We start from the raw sequence: 13239 nt of genomic DNA, 5'->3' as shown, positions 1-13239 counted from the left end.
ACCCTACTTTTATTTTATTTGTAAATACGGGGTTTGAATGCTATATTTGCGGATACAAACCGATTTAGCATTTTTTGGCTTTTATTTATTGCGGTTTAGACTTATCGATAGTGTAAAATAAAATAGTTTATTAGATATGAAATCGCATAATTTGTATTGGTCTCAATGTTCAATTGTTTTTTTAATCCTCTAGTAGATAAATTATTTTCTGATTTTGTATGAAATATGAAGAAGTTGGAAAATAATAAGGCAGATGTAACAAACTTGCTTTATTTGAGCTACTAAATCATTATCGATTAACTACTATATATATTTGGCAGTAAATATAATCCGTTTTACATTCTTAATAACTAGTTCATTCTACATTTCTTTAAAAAAATATTCAATGCAAACCAGCAAAACAAATATATGTGGAAACAACTCTAAACTCAAAAGCAGCATATTATCATAGCATCCTTATATTATACAGGTTCATCTTAAAATTCTCAGCCAAGATTTACAAAATTACAAACCAGAACATGGAAAAAATCACAAGCAAAATTACTCAATAGTGTTTCAAGAATAGATATATTAGATTTAAGATATTTACAATAATCTCGTAGGTAAAATTATGTCTAGGTATATTAAAATAATTATCAATAATATTACAATGTATAACATAATGTATTTGGCACAAGGAATATAAGAAATAACAATTATAACGGTAAAAGCCACTCCACTACATGATCATAATTTCAGTCTTCGGGAATCGGATTCGCCTAATTTTATAGAAATTTTTAAATACAACAGCCCTTCACTCCAGTTTTGTTCTTTTGATTTCTAGAAGCTTCATCGTATTTAGGCACCAGAACATCGCAGACACGACGTAAAATATTTGTAGGAGCGTTGTAATTGGGCTGGGTGATGAGATGCTACGAGTTAGGAAGGCCAAGGCTGAGCAGCGTAGTACCTCCAGCAAAGGTGCATACTTGGAATTGTCGAATAACATTCCAATAATAGTTAGAGAAGCCATTATGTATACCACGAAGATTAGTACTGAGATCGGCGTCATACCCTGAAAGATTTATATTACATAAATATAAAGAGTAGATTAAGATAGAAGTTAGATTATATATGTATAGACATTAGGTGACCTCAAAAGGCGGAATAGAATTTTTCATACAAATAGAATGAAGGGAATTTCTTCATTAAAGTGTACGAATATGTTACGTCGAGAAGTTTCCATGAAAATTTGAAAATCCGTTTAATAATTTATGAACTGTACCACAGCAATACGTTGTACAGACAACAAAGTAGGAGTAAGTTGAGTTTGCTTTAGTGACAGTAATTATAACAGAATAGTTGTTCAAAAGAACAGGTGTTAGACCGTTAGCTTAAATTTCACTTAGATTATTATACTAGAAAATTATTTTTATTAGAATCAAACAATTTTGCGAGTACTTAAATTGAGCCTACGCAATATTATTATTATCGATTATTGTGGCAAACAATCTATTTACAGAAAACGTTAGATGTATGACATAACGGACACTTTATTGGATTCCGACGTCGCATTTTTAGCAATCTTATGATCTTATGTATGTATCCAATTTAATCAAAATCCTAAATCCGTTATGGATATAAAACCCAACTTTATTTTTTACTTGTTATTTTTGAAATTCGTATTGACTATAATGATATTGAAGATGTTGAATAATATTGAAATAATGCTTTATTTAGGCTACGACGCCTTTTGTAGTTCTTTAACAATAGCCACATGTGGGAAACAAACATTTTGTTATATGAATACGTATTCATTTGGGAATTTAATTAACAAAGTTTCGTAGACGCGTTAATAACAATGCTGGTTTCATACTGTTAATTAATTATTTCTAATTAGCTTTTTACACGAAAAAAATTATCACTAAAAACCATATTTTATCTATGATATAAAGCGATTGCTCTTATTTGAAAAGTATATGATTTGTCGACGCATAAAGCAGTGGGAATAAAAATGAAGGGACGCGATCGTAAATGTTTGCGTTAAAAATTGACTGACGCTTGAACAAATTGAAATATCGTGTAGTTTTATTATGAAGTACTTTTCTACGATGTTACTCGCATTGATAGATATATTATTTAAAAACATTCAGATACCGTTTTGTCTTGTCTTTACTACGAGATAATAACTATTTTATTAATAATGGTTATCCAGGGATTTTATCTATTGCAATAAAAGAAAATCGTTTCTATACCTTCATTCTTTTCTGGGTAAAATATGATGAATCTTAAATCGAATATTTATGAAATTTATATAAAGTAGCGAGAAATAAGTTTGACAAATTTAATTTTGACGTAAACTTCCTGTACTCATGTCACTTTGAAATGTTTAAAACCCAGTAAAATTAAAAACTTCTATGTGTTTGCTTTGATACAGTGATTACTTTATGGTTATCTATTTATATTATATTTAAAGGTGAAAATAAAACAATTATTAAAAAAAACCGAACCACTTTCAAATCGTCAGAACTAATCTAAACTTAATTGGACCACACGAGCGGTACAAGCTTCAAATAAATGAAATATCATCAAAATCAGTTACGAGAGTTGAAGCCGGTTGAAAAGGATATTATTCCGTAAATAAATCTGTTGCTACAAAAGCAGGTTCCCGTCAATAATGTGCAGTGAATGCCTTCGACGCATGTAAGTTAGTTATAGTGTTTTATTCTTACCATATATCTCGAAGCGAGTTCGAAGAAACCGTACAGAACGACTGCGTAGTGTGTAACAATATAGAGGTTGCACCACGCCGGTAAATGGACGTCATATTTGTCTCTCACTTCAACCTGAATGGGAGATTATCATTGTATTAGTAATGTTATGAACGTCTCTTTAGATATCTGTTATTTACGTGCTGTGGTTTAAAATATTACATAACTAAATCATCTCTAAAAGGATGGATTTAACCATTAAAGAAAAGATTAGTGAATATTCACAGATATAAATGTTTCTCATAAAAATTCACTAGCTGTGACCCGCGGTCGAAACCGCGTAAGTCCGTATCCCGTAGGAATATCGGTATAAAAAGTGCCTATGTGTTATTTCAGTTGTCCAGCTATCTACGAAGCAAATTTCATTGCAATCCGTTCAGTAGTTTTTGCGTGAAAGAGTAACAGACGCACGCATACATATGCATCCATCCTCACAAACTTTCGCATTTATAGTATTATTATTCGCCATTAGATGTCAGGAAGAATCATAATAAATTGGGACTACTCAAACGCAAGTAAGTTTAAGTTGATAAAACACGAATAAAAGACGAATTTTCTAAAAAAAATTCCTAGCTAGATCGATTTATCGCCCCCGAAATATATATATAAAAAGTTTAAAGGTATAAGATTCAACAAAATAAATATGTCTTTTGCAAATAATCTTAACACTTTTATTAACACACAAATAAAAAATAGTGCTATTGAGCAACCATTAGGGCTCTTAAATTAGTGTTTACGGTATTTTCAGCAATAAAACCTAGGTGCATAGAATTTTTTTCTAGCCGTAAATAATTAATTAGTCAGATGATTTAATAATAGCACTATATTGCTCTTTATAAAAGGTAAAAGAAAATTGTCCATACTTACATCTTCTTTCATGTCATCATCTCCGAGTCTAGCGGTACCGGGTTGCCAGCTTGGACCCCAAACGATGGCTTTAATCTTATGTTCCCAATTGGTGAAGCTTCGGAATTTTTCGATCACATAGCCAGTGTAGAAAATCTGAAAATTTCAATATAACTTTGGTATAATTGTCAGCATAATATAATACAACAATCTCATGTGGGCGTAAACGCTTTCAACGAAATTAAAAGCGTTCCTCGAATTCATAATAATCTTTATAAAACCTTAAATTTTCTCATAATAATATGAGGATGAGATGACAAAAAATTTACAATTTCGCTTATAAGTTGAAAACATAAGAATTTTTAGGTATGGGCTTTAAATAATAATGGGTAATTGATAAAGCTTTTTTTTTGATTCCGTTCATAAAAGTATAAAATCTATTTAAAATTGGTTTACTTACTTGCAAGTAAAATGGGTTGAATGATGGCTGGTTGTATATTAAACCGTACACGATTTCTACTTTGTCTGTCTCCGGTCTGAATGTGCCGAAAATTCTATCCCATATGATGAGAACGCCACCATAGTTGACATCTAAACAATATTTGTTGCTCCCTGTAAAAGAAACCGATTTTTCATAATATTTTCACTTTTATGCATTTTGTTGCGATAAAAATATATTAAAGAGCTTAAATATGCGATAATTAGGTAGTAATTTGTACGGAAAGCGATTGTCATATGATAATCATGGGTGTAAAGCTAGTTCTATGAGTATTCTTTCAAATCTAAATGACAGAAGGAACGTATCACATTCTCAGCAATTTACTATTTACATTGCATTACAATCCTTTTTAGACTATACCGATATAGTATTCCTACTGCAGTCTCTATTTTCTTTTATACTACAACACCCTACCGTCTTATTGTTCGATGTTTGACTTTTCATAACTCAAGCTAATAATAATGTATCGGGAATCGATCCTTGAGAGCGCGATTGTATTTCTTTGGAAAACAAGCCACGTTCTATTTTCAATTTAATAAAATAAAAAAATAAGAAACGTATTTATTGACATAAAATTAAGTACCAATGACTACCGAACTAGTTGTGAACTGTGTTTCGGTTGTCGATGGCTTCTCCCTTCAAACATTAAATTTAAACATACATTTTTAATTTAATGTATAAAAAATTGATTTGAAGATGCACGCGGTAATTAAATAACTGAACCTGGGAGGTATATAGGAATTATACCAATTTATGTTAGTACATTTGTTATGTGCACATTGATTCAATCTCATACTATTTACAGAATAACCGTAAATCTTTTTATGAAAATGTGACGTGTTTGTCGATCTCCCCAACCGATCCCTCCAAATCTTTAGATTGACGTTAATTAATTTAGCGAGAATCAAGATTGTAGAGTTTCGATCGCTTTCAGGCTTCAATGACGTTAATTAGAAAGCGCTTTCGTTTACAAGGTGCTATAATGGGTTCTTAAGAATAAAATACTTTTAATACGCGATAGCGAATTAACTTTGGCAGACGCTCCCCATAAATCAATAATAAAACAAACTTTGATTAAACTCCTAAGTTGAATCCGAAATGTTGCAGTCTTGCCAGCAATGAGTCCGTTTATTCATTAACAGTATCGGTCTAAAGAAGCTAATGTGAAAGTATGAGAAAAAAATTCGCTGATACTTCAGTTGATGTACGTTCCTAATAATTCGTTTTACATCGAAACTATAAATTCAACTTGTGATAATAGAAAATAAAATCTGCCCTTCGTATTTCTACACAAAAGCCAAAGAGTTAGTTATCTTTAATTTTCGATACAATATATGAACCTCTAAATTGTCCAGTTATATGACATAACATATTATGATTTTACTTTGCTATTATTCAGTAAATATACAAAGTAATAAATTATTATATGAATATGAGACAGCAATGAAAAATAATAGGAATTCATAGATCTCCACCATAAATAGTTTAAATCAATTTAGAAAATTTAAAACTTCAATATTATGTCCCAAAAATGTATCATGACATAATATTGATGCATGATTTTATGTAGTAGTATATAGTGATATATGCCTTATCTAGTTATCCTTAGATAGTTATGTGATCTATACTAATATTATAAAGCTGCAGAGTTTGTTTGTTTGAACGCACTTATCTCAGGAATTACTAGTACAGGAAAAATTATTTCTGTGTTAGATAGCCCATTTATTGAGGAAGGTTAAAGGCTACCAAGGGCGAAGCCGGAGCGGGCCGCTTGTATAATATAAAATTATACATAAAGTAATAAGGAATCAATGTGTTTCATTTCATCCCAACTCGAAAATTTCACTTTGGCGTTAATATGAAAACCAAATAAAAACGGCAGATAGGTATGCAATTGGGAACAGAGTTTGATTAAAGTATTTTTTAGCATAACGACTTCTTTTTATGCAGTCAAAAAGTCAGTCAGTCATCAAGTTATTATTTTATAGTTCTCGGTGTGAAGCTCAACTAATCGCAAGTCATAAAAATGTATAAGGTAAGGTAATAAGGTTGATTAAAAATTGTTCGACGTAAATTGAAAATTGTTGATGCCAGTGCAAAGGTATTTTCATATAAAATAATTGAATTAACGTGTAAATATCAAGTATGTATAAACCTTACGAATTAGTAATATCTGTTTATTTAGCTGTATCAACTGAGATATGTTTATAATAAACAATGACAGTTACGAAGGGTTTGTTGTTTTTGGTTTATTTGTTTTATGGCGTGTGGTAATGTTTTTCTAACATTTGTAAGATAAACTTGATCTTTGTAATAATCTGATATTCTATTTTATTTATGTATATATAAAATTATGAATCAAATTAGGTTAAACTCCATCAAAAAATATTTCGTTAGGACGGGCGATAATAATAGAGGTTTTAAAACTCACACTAATAGTTTTATATGTATCTATGTTATATACTTTGTGTGTATGTTATAACAATATTTGCTACATCTCGTAGAGGTTTTATGTCAGTCAAGAAATAAAAATAGTTTGATTTCTAAGATGGGAGAAAAGACTGTGTATTTTTCTCCACGAATTATGTCAGATGTGCCGATGGTAACGAAAGCTTATGACTGTGATACAACGGAAGCCTCAGAGAGCACATAAAGTGGCGGGTTTGGCGTCTATAGAGATTTCGTATCAGATCTTCCATTCCATCAATTTATGTCAGTGAGTGAAGAAAAATTGTACACGATTTTGTGCTCAAATTTGGGCTCCAATACGTAGTTGGCTGGTTTGCGATGGAAATTTGTTTACAGAACATCATTCAATAGAAAATAAACATATTTTAAGTAACTTTGATTATATAAAAACCACAGTTAACTAGTTATTAATGTGTGGTTTTATTCAATCGAAGTTATGTTGCAGTGTGGTGAAGATTTAACAGTAGGTAACAACTAATAACAACGTATGTAACTACATACACGCGCAATGTTAAGCTGCTAATAATGTAAATAAGATCGACATATTTTTAAACATATAGGCATAGATTCAGTTACAAAAAGGTAGTGTATTTATATTAAATGGCAAAAATAGATAGCTATTTTCGCGCGAGTGAAATGTGCCGTAATAGAATTGGTGCTCGCTATATATGAATATCAAGACGGATGAAAATAGGTCGACGGTCATATTAATTACGATAACCTCTAGTTCGTTAGTGATTTTAAACGTATTTTTATCCGGCGCTCCCCAAAACGAAGGTTCGCAATTCGACTGTGTTTTTTTTTTGAGTTCTGTAACTGAATAAATCTCGTTTTCAGATTAACGTAATTTTTAGTAAAATTTTTTGTCACATTTTTGTATCTGGCTAGGTACCTTTTTTAAAGTTAAATCTTACATAGGTCCCCACGGCTACGGGGAATGAAGCCGTGGGTTATGTCCGATTCCTACCGACTAACACCCCACTGTGTTCGGACGAGCCGCTTTAGTGAACGGGTCACGGAAGCTGGGTAGGTACCTACCAATGTCCAAGGAATATCTGTGTCTGTATTTGTAGAAACAATTTGGTTTGGAAATTATTAAATTAAATTACAAATGATATATAAATAACAGATAATGTACATACTATGCTATATACCATGATTGTTTTTTGCCGATGTTAATTAGTTCTAACATGTCTTTTATTTTAACGCTGATATTTCAGTGAGTTCATACTTCATAAATACACACTTCATATTTGCGTAACACTATCATTTCCCTTAATATGTTTCTGTCTCATTTTAAGGTTCTCACATGGCAGCATCGGCTTTACCTAAATGCGTTAAGGAGATTGCCTAGATCCATTGAACAGGCAATTACATAGAAGATATTTCAGAACAATGAAGTTTAAATTTAATCTAAGTATGACATTGCGCATGAAGCTTATCCTGAATAACGAACTTAGACCAATTTGCATATGAAATGATTATTTGATGTGATAAACAATAAATTGAATGAATTAATTGTGTCCCATTACACCGTGCATGGTTAACTCATTAAATTGTAACCAAATTGCAATTAAATTATGTAAAACTAATACGAAACATAATTCACCTATCATAAGAACCTTAAGGCATTACAATTCTTTGTTAAATTTAATGGATATTGATATTTTTTCTGATAAATGGCCTGGAATAAAGCACAAGATGATAAAGCTTTTTCTGTCCTAATTTAATGAATAAGTGTTTTTTTTTTCATTACAAAAATCTTAGCACTTGGAGCAGGGTTATCTACATGCATGATTATAATTTTTAAGGCTATATTCTTTGTTACTCTTGGTTTACTCTAAGTTATGACTTTGTTTGATGTCATATATTTAAGTTAACGCTTGTGTGTAAGTTGTGGTCACATACAATAGGTTGTGCATACGCCAACTTATATTTAAAAACGATCTGTAGCTTAAGTTTACATGTAACAACCATTTGTGATCCTTAAAAAATAAAATAAAAATAAAATAAAAATTATACATTCAGGCTTTAATTTATGGTGAGCGTAAAATTTTATACCGTTCCCATACCTTATATTTTAAATGTGAGCATTTAATCGGGATAAAAAAGTATCCTATCACCCAAGTCGGCTCATACCCTGTCTGTATACCAAATTTCATCAAAATCCGTTCAGCAGTTTCAGCGTGTTTGACGGACAAACATCCAAACAAACTTTCACATTTATAATGTTAGTGTGATTCGAATATTTAAATACGTACCGTGATGTACTCTATGGTGACTGGGAGTGTTGAGAACATACTCCAAGGGACCAAGGCTCTTAATTGCCTCAGTGTGAATCCAAAACATGTATAGGTAACTGAATTGGTGATGAACAACGAATTGAGCTGGAGGTATTGCTAGAGCCAACGGTAGGTAGAACGCCTGGAATTAATAATTCTATGTTTATTATACGTGATACGTATACGGGATTATTTTATAAAAAAAAATTATAATACATAAGCTTTGAATTCTAATAGTTTTTGTATAAACCAAATGATTAATTTGGAGGCACAATTTTTGTTTCAAATAATTAAAAACCCTCCATGCCTCTATTGTTTATGACGGATTTAAATCGTTACATGAAATAAACTGTTTTTGATATGATATTATGAGTTTGGAATATCGCGTTAATACGCATACAGTCATAAAAAATGAGTTTAATACATTCTGTCTGAATATAGCTAGTGATAGATTAGAAATGAGAAATTTTGAAAGAATAGAAAAAATTTGATCACGAGGCAGGATTCGAACCTGCGTTTCTTGCCTAACCGTAGCAACGCCTAGCCTCTCGGCCACCCGTTACGGTACGTCTCCTGCCTCGTGATCAAATTTTTTCTATTCTTTCAAAATTTCTCATTTATAAAGCATTTCAATGCTATAAAACTAAAAATTAAATAGTGATAGATTTATTTTACTGTATTCGTGGAGATTGCGTATAATTTTACCAGACGTTTGTATACAAATAACTGAACGTTGTAAATGTGTGAAGAATTTAACTTCTTGACGTATTCAAAACCTATAGAATGAAATACATAAATATTTTCTCTAAATCACGGTAAATTACATCGCTGTGTGCGACTCATTCAATATAATTGAATTCAGAGAAGAGGAAAATGATTTCGTGTTCGTAAAATGTAAATAGTTTTGTTTGTGAAAAAAGTTTTTGTTGCTTGTCTAACGTCTTCAAAATGTGGAAATAAGCATATATTAACTTGTCAGTTTAATAACACAGTGTGTCCCTACTGCGCACATTTAGTAAATTTTACCTTTTAACATACAAGAATATTTTAAAAAAGCCTAAAAAATATTAATCAATATCAGTTTTATTTAATAATATTTATCCTAAGTGATTCGTTATACGTTTAACTACTAAATTGGTCTATTTAAATATATTCCACAATACTAATTTTACTTTATTAAAGATCACAATCTAGTCATAATTATTATATTCAAACGCCTTAAGGGAGAAACTTTTTAACATCGTACACACAAAAAGAGAGGGGTCTCTTTATTTATGTTATCATTCAAAGTAATTATACAGGATTCGGACGACCGTTTCTCCATATTCATTATGAAAGCGAAGCAAGTTTAATTGAATTTTGTCATATGCAAGTAATTAAATATTGACCTGTATAAATATTCAGAATTGTGTGTTTTCATTAACAAAATGCTTTCGGGTGAAGTCAAGGGTTAACGGACTTTGTGAACTATGAACTGAGGTTCATAGAAATATGTGATTAACTTACGAATCCGCACCAGCCTTGTAGTATCGATTGCCTTATTCCCACGCCCATATTGAAGTCTTCGGACGTATGATGTACTTGATGCTGCGCCCACAGTATGTGCACCTCTAAAAGAATAAAATTACTGTTAATTATTGTAGCCTTATGAACACGCGAAATTGCCAGTTGTTGAAAATTTGGCCTAAAATTTGGTTGCACTTGTACGCATTATTTTTTTATCGATAACTCTCAATTTATTTATTTTATTTGGCCTTTGAGTATGTGATACAGCATATAGTTTGATACCTTTTAAGTGTATGTCTGAAGAAAATGCTTTATATATTACATTTTAGCAATGTAACGCATTAAATTTTGAACCAGTCATAAGTTGTGTAAAAATTAAAAGAAAAACATGCTTCAGGTACGTGAAACACTCATTGAAAACCCTTTACTACAAAACATCAGTAGTAACAATAACATATAATAAAATTAAATGAACTAAGGTGAATTTTATCTTATTATATAGAACTAGCTGCGCCCCACGGTTTCACCCGCGTAAGTTCGTATCCCGTTGGAATATCGGGATAAAAGTTGACTATATGTTATTCCAGTTGTTCAGCTATAAATATAAACGTACCAAATTTCATTGCAACCGGTTCAGTAGTTTTTCGCGTGAAAGAGCAACAAAAAGAGCAACACATCCATACAAACTTTCGCATTTATAATATTATTAGAATTACCATGGCAAGCTCTATGCATCCAATAATAGCAGAAATCGACTCCCAGTGCGGCAGCGTACCAGGTTAATGTGTTATCCCAGGGGAGGTCTACTAATCTATAGTTCGTGTATATCCAAGTGTATAAATAGGACTCAGCTCCCCGCCATATTAATCTGAAAAGCAAATATTGATTGTATAATCAATCACAGTAAATCATCGCAATGTCATCATTTCCAGTTCAGAGACCTACGACATTATGATTGCGGTTAGACTTAATAAGGGAAAAGGTGTTTGCACTGAAGAACATAGAGAATAAATTTATTATAGATACTCTTCCTTATAGTAAAAGCATTAGGAATGTTCTAAGAAATCTCCTTAGATAAACAGGCTCCTGTGAATAGCTGACTCTGACATTCCAAAGTAATTGAAGTTTGGATTGAAAGAAGACTGTCAACAGCCACAAATTACCAATAAATTACTTTCAATAAATTGTAGCTGACATTTTATGATAGAAAGGTAAAAATTCTCATGTTATAATGAAGTTAAATGCTCTGACAAATTGATCGATTTGCGAGATTATTCTGTGAGACTAGAAATTGTATGTATAACTTTAATTTTTAAGGTTTTTAGTCTCGTTAATGTCCTTTCGGATATGGGCTGATTTAGTGGAAACTGATTTTTAATTTGAGTTTATTGATAATTTTAACCAATTCTTCAACTTTAAGACATACATGACAAATGACCTATGTCTGATAAAAAGTTCTCAAATAACTTTTACCCCTTTATTTAAAAATAACGTTAACATTTTTTAAATTAGCTTTGAATTTTTCACAATGAATGTTTCAATGCACTAATCACAGGAATTAGTTCGAACTGAAAAAAATCGATTTAGGGAAGGCTATTAAAGCTGTATAAAATGCATGACGTAGGTAATACTATGAGATGCAACTATTATACATATTATATGAAAGTTAAATGTATTCGTACCTGCCACATTCTTGAAATATTCCATGTGATATACTTGTGACACCATCATTGAGTCGTATACCATTTTTTCCTTCGAATCTTAGTACAATGTGTTCTATAATCATAAATATTATGAAATACGGGAAAGACTGAAACAGAAGAAAAATGCACAATTAGTTATTTCATCTATTATAAGATAAATATTTATTTTAAATAATAATAATTTGCTAAGAAATGGTTTCGTGTTTAACTCTGCTATTATAATTAATATATTTCCCAATATTCTTAATAAATAAAACGAGTTCATGGATCATTGCTCACCCTCAATGTTATAATAGTATATTATGATGTAGGAATCTATTTGAGATGGTCATGATTAATTCGGTTGCGAGCTTACGAAATAAAAGTTTTGGTGTTATTGGAATTAAAGTTCCGACCGAACTGGTTGTTTAATTGAATTTTTTTAAAACTTTTCGACAAATAAAAAATGTAAGATTTTTTGTTCAAATTTTAAATTTTAATGAATATGTATTTCTTAGCGATAATAAACGTAAGTGTAAAAGAGGCTATGCTTTAACTGGTGGAAATAGTTTAAAACAATAAAAACGATAAAGACGAGCAAGCGAGAATAACTTTCTAAATTTATTTCAAAGTCCATAGTCTACCCAGTTTAAAGTAAATTGTTTATTTAATATTTTATTTTGTAAATATTCTTTTCGTATTGCTCTTTATAAAACAGATGTCTGCTATCTGTTTCGGTTTTTTTCCGCTTTTATCGACGCAGTCATTGAATTATCTCCGTAAGTTTATTGTTCTGCGTATATCAAGTGTACGGCTAGCTGGCCGATACCGTACCGTCAAATTAGGCTATGACCAATCCTTTCTTACAAATTTTTAACAGCTATTATCCTTATAGAAATTAAAAACTTTTCAACGGATTTTAAACGCGATTTATTCATTATATTATTAACCCGACGTTCCGAACACTTTACAGCGAGCGTGGTCACGGGGAGATACAATCAGTCTCCCCGTGTATATAATATATAATTGTGTGTGTACATATATAATTTCTAAATGTATAATACTCGCGTAAAATCAAACACAAGTTATTATCCTATTTCACGGCGACACATTCAACAGACTATAGATATTTAATAAAATATAGTTTAAAAAAACTAAAAAACACGCTTTTCAAGCACATCAAACTAAAAACTATAAAATAATTT

General features: G+C 31.0%; 1 protein-coding gene across 2 annotated transcripts in view; it reads right to left on the bottom strand.

Annotated features, from left to right (window-relative positions):
- Positions 1 to 254: 254 nt before the first annotated feature.
- LOC119840365 (alkylglycerol monooxygenase-like) overlaps positions 255 to 13239 on the bottom strand; it is a 28615-nt gene continuing 15630 nt past the window's right edge. For both annotated transcript variants that reach the window (XM_038366952.1, XM_038366951.1), the window contains exons 3-10: positions 12035 to 12162; positions 11069 to 11220; positions 10353 to 10456; positions 8826 to 8988; positions 4057 to 4208; positions 3618 to 3752; positions 2712 to 2825; positions 255 to 1054 (exon numbers count right to left, since the gene is read on the bottom strand). In XM_038366952.1, coding sequence (XP_038222880.1) covers positions 794 to 1054; positions 2712 to 2825; positions 3618 to 3752; positions 4057 to 4208; positions 8826 to 8988; positions 10353 to 10456; positions 11069 to 11220; positions 12035 to 12162 — 1209 coding nt within the window. In that variant the 3' untranslated portion in view covers positions 255 to 793. The remainder of the gene's footprint in view (positions 1055 to 2711; positions 2826 to 3617; positions 3753 to 4056; positions 4209 to 8825; positions 8989 to 10352; positions 10457 to 11068; positions 11221 to 12034; positions 12163 to 13239) is intronic.

The sequence above is a fragment of the Zerene cesonia genome, chromosome 6, assembly GCF_012273895.1.
Source record: "Zerene cesonia ecotype Mississippi chromosome 6, Zerene_cesonia_1.1, whole genome shotgun sequence".
Classification (NCBI taxonomy): Eukaryota; Metazoa; Arthropoda; class Insecta; order Lepidoptera; family Pieridae; genus Zerene; species Zerene cesonia.
The sequence above is the reverse complement of the archived record's forward strand: the minus strand, read 5'-3'. Positions and strand labels throughout refer to the sequence as shown.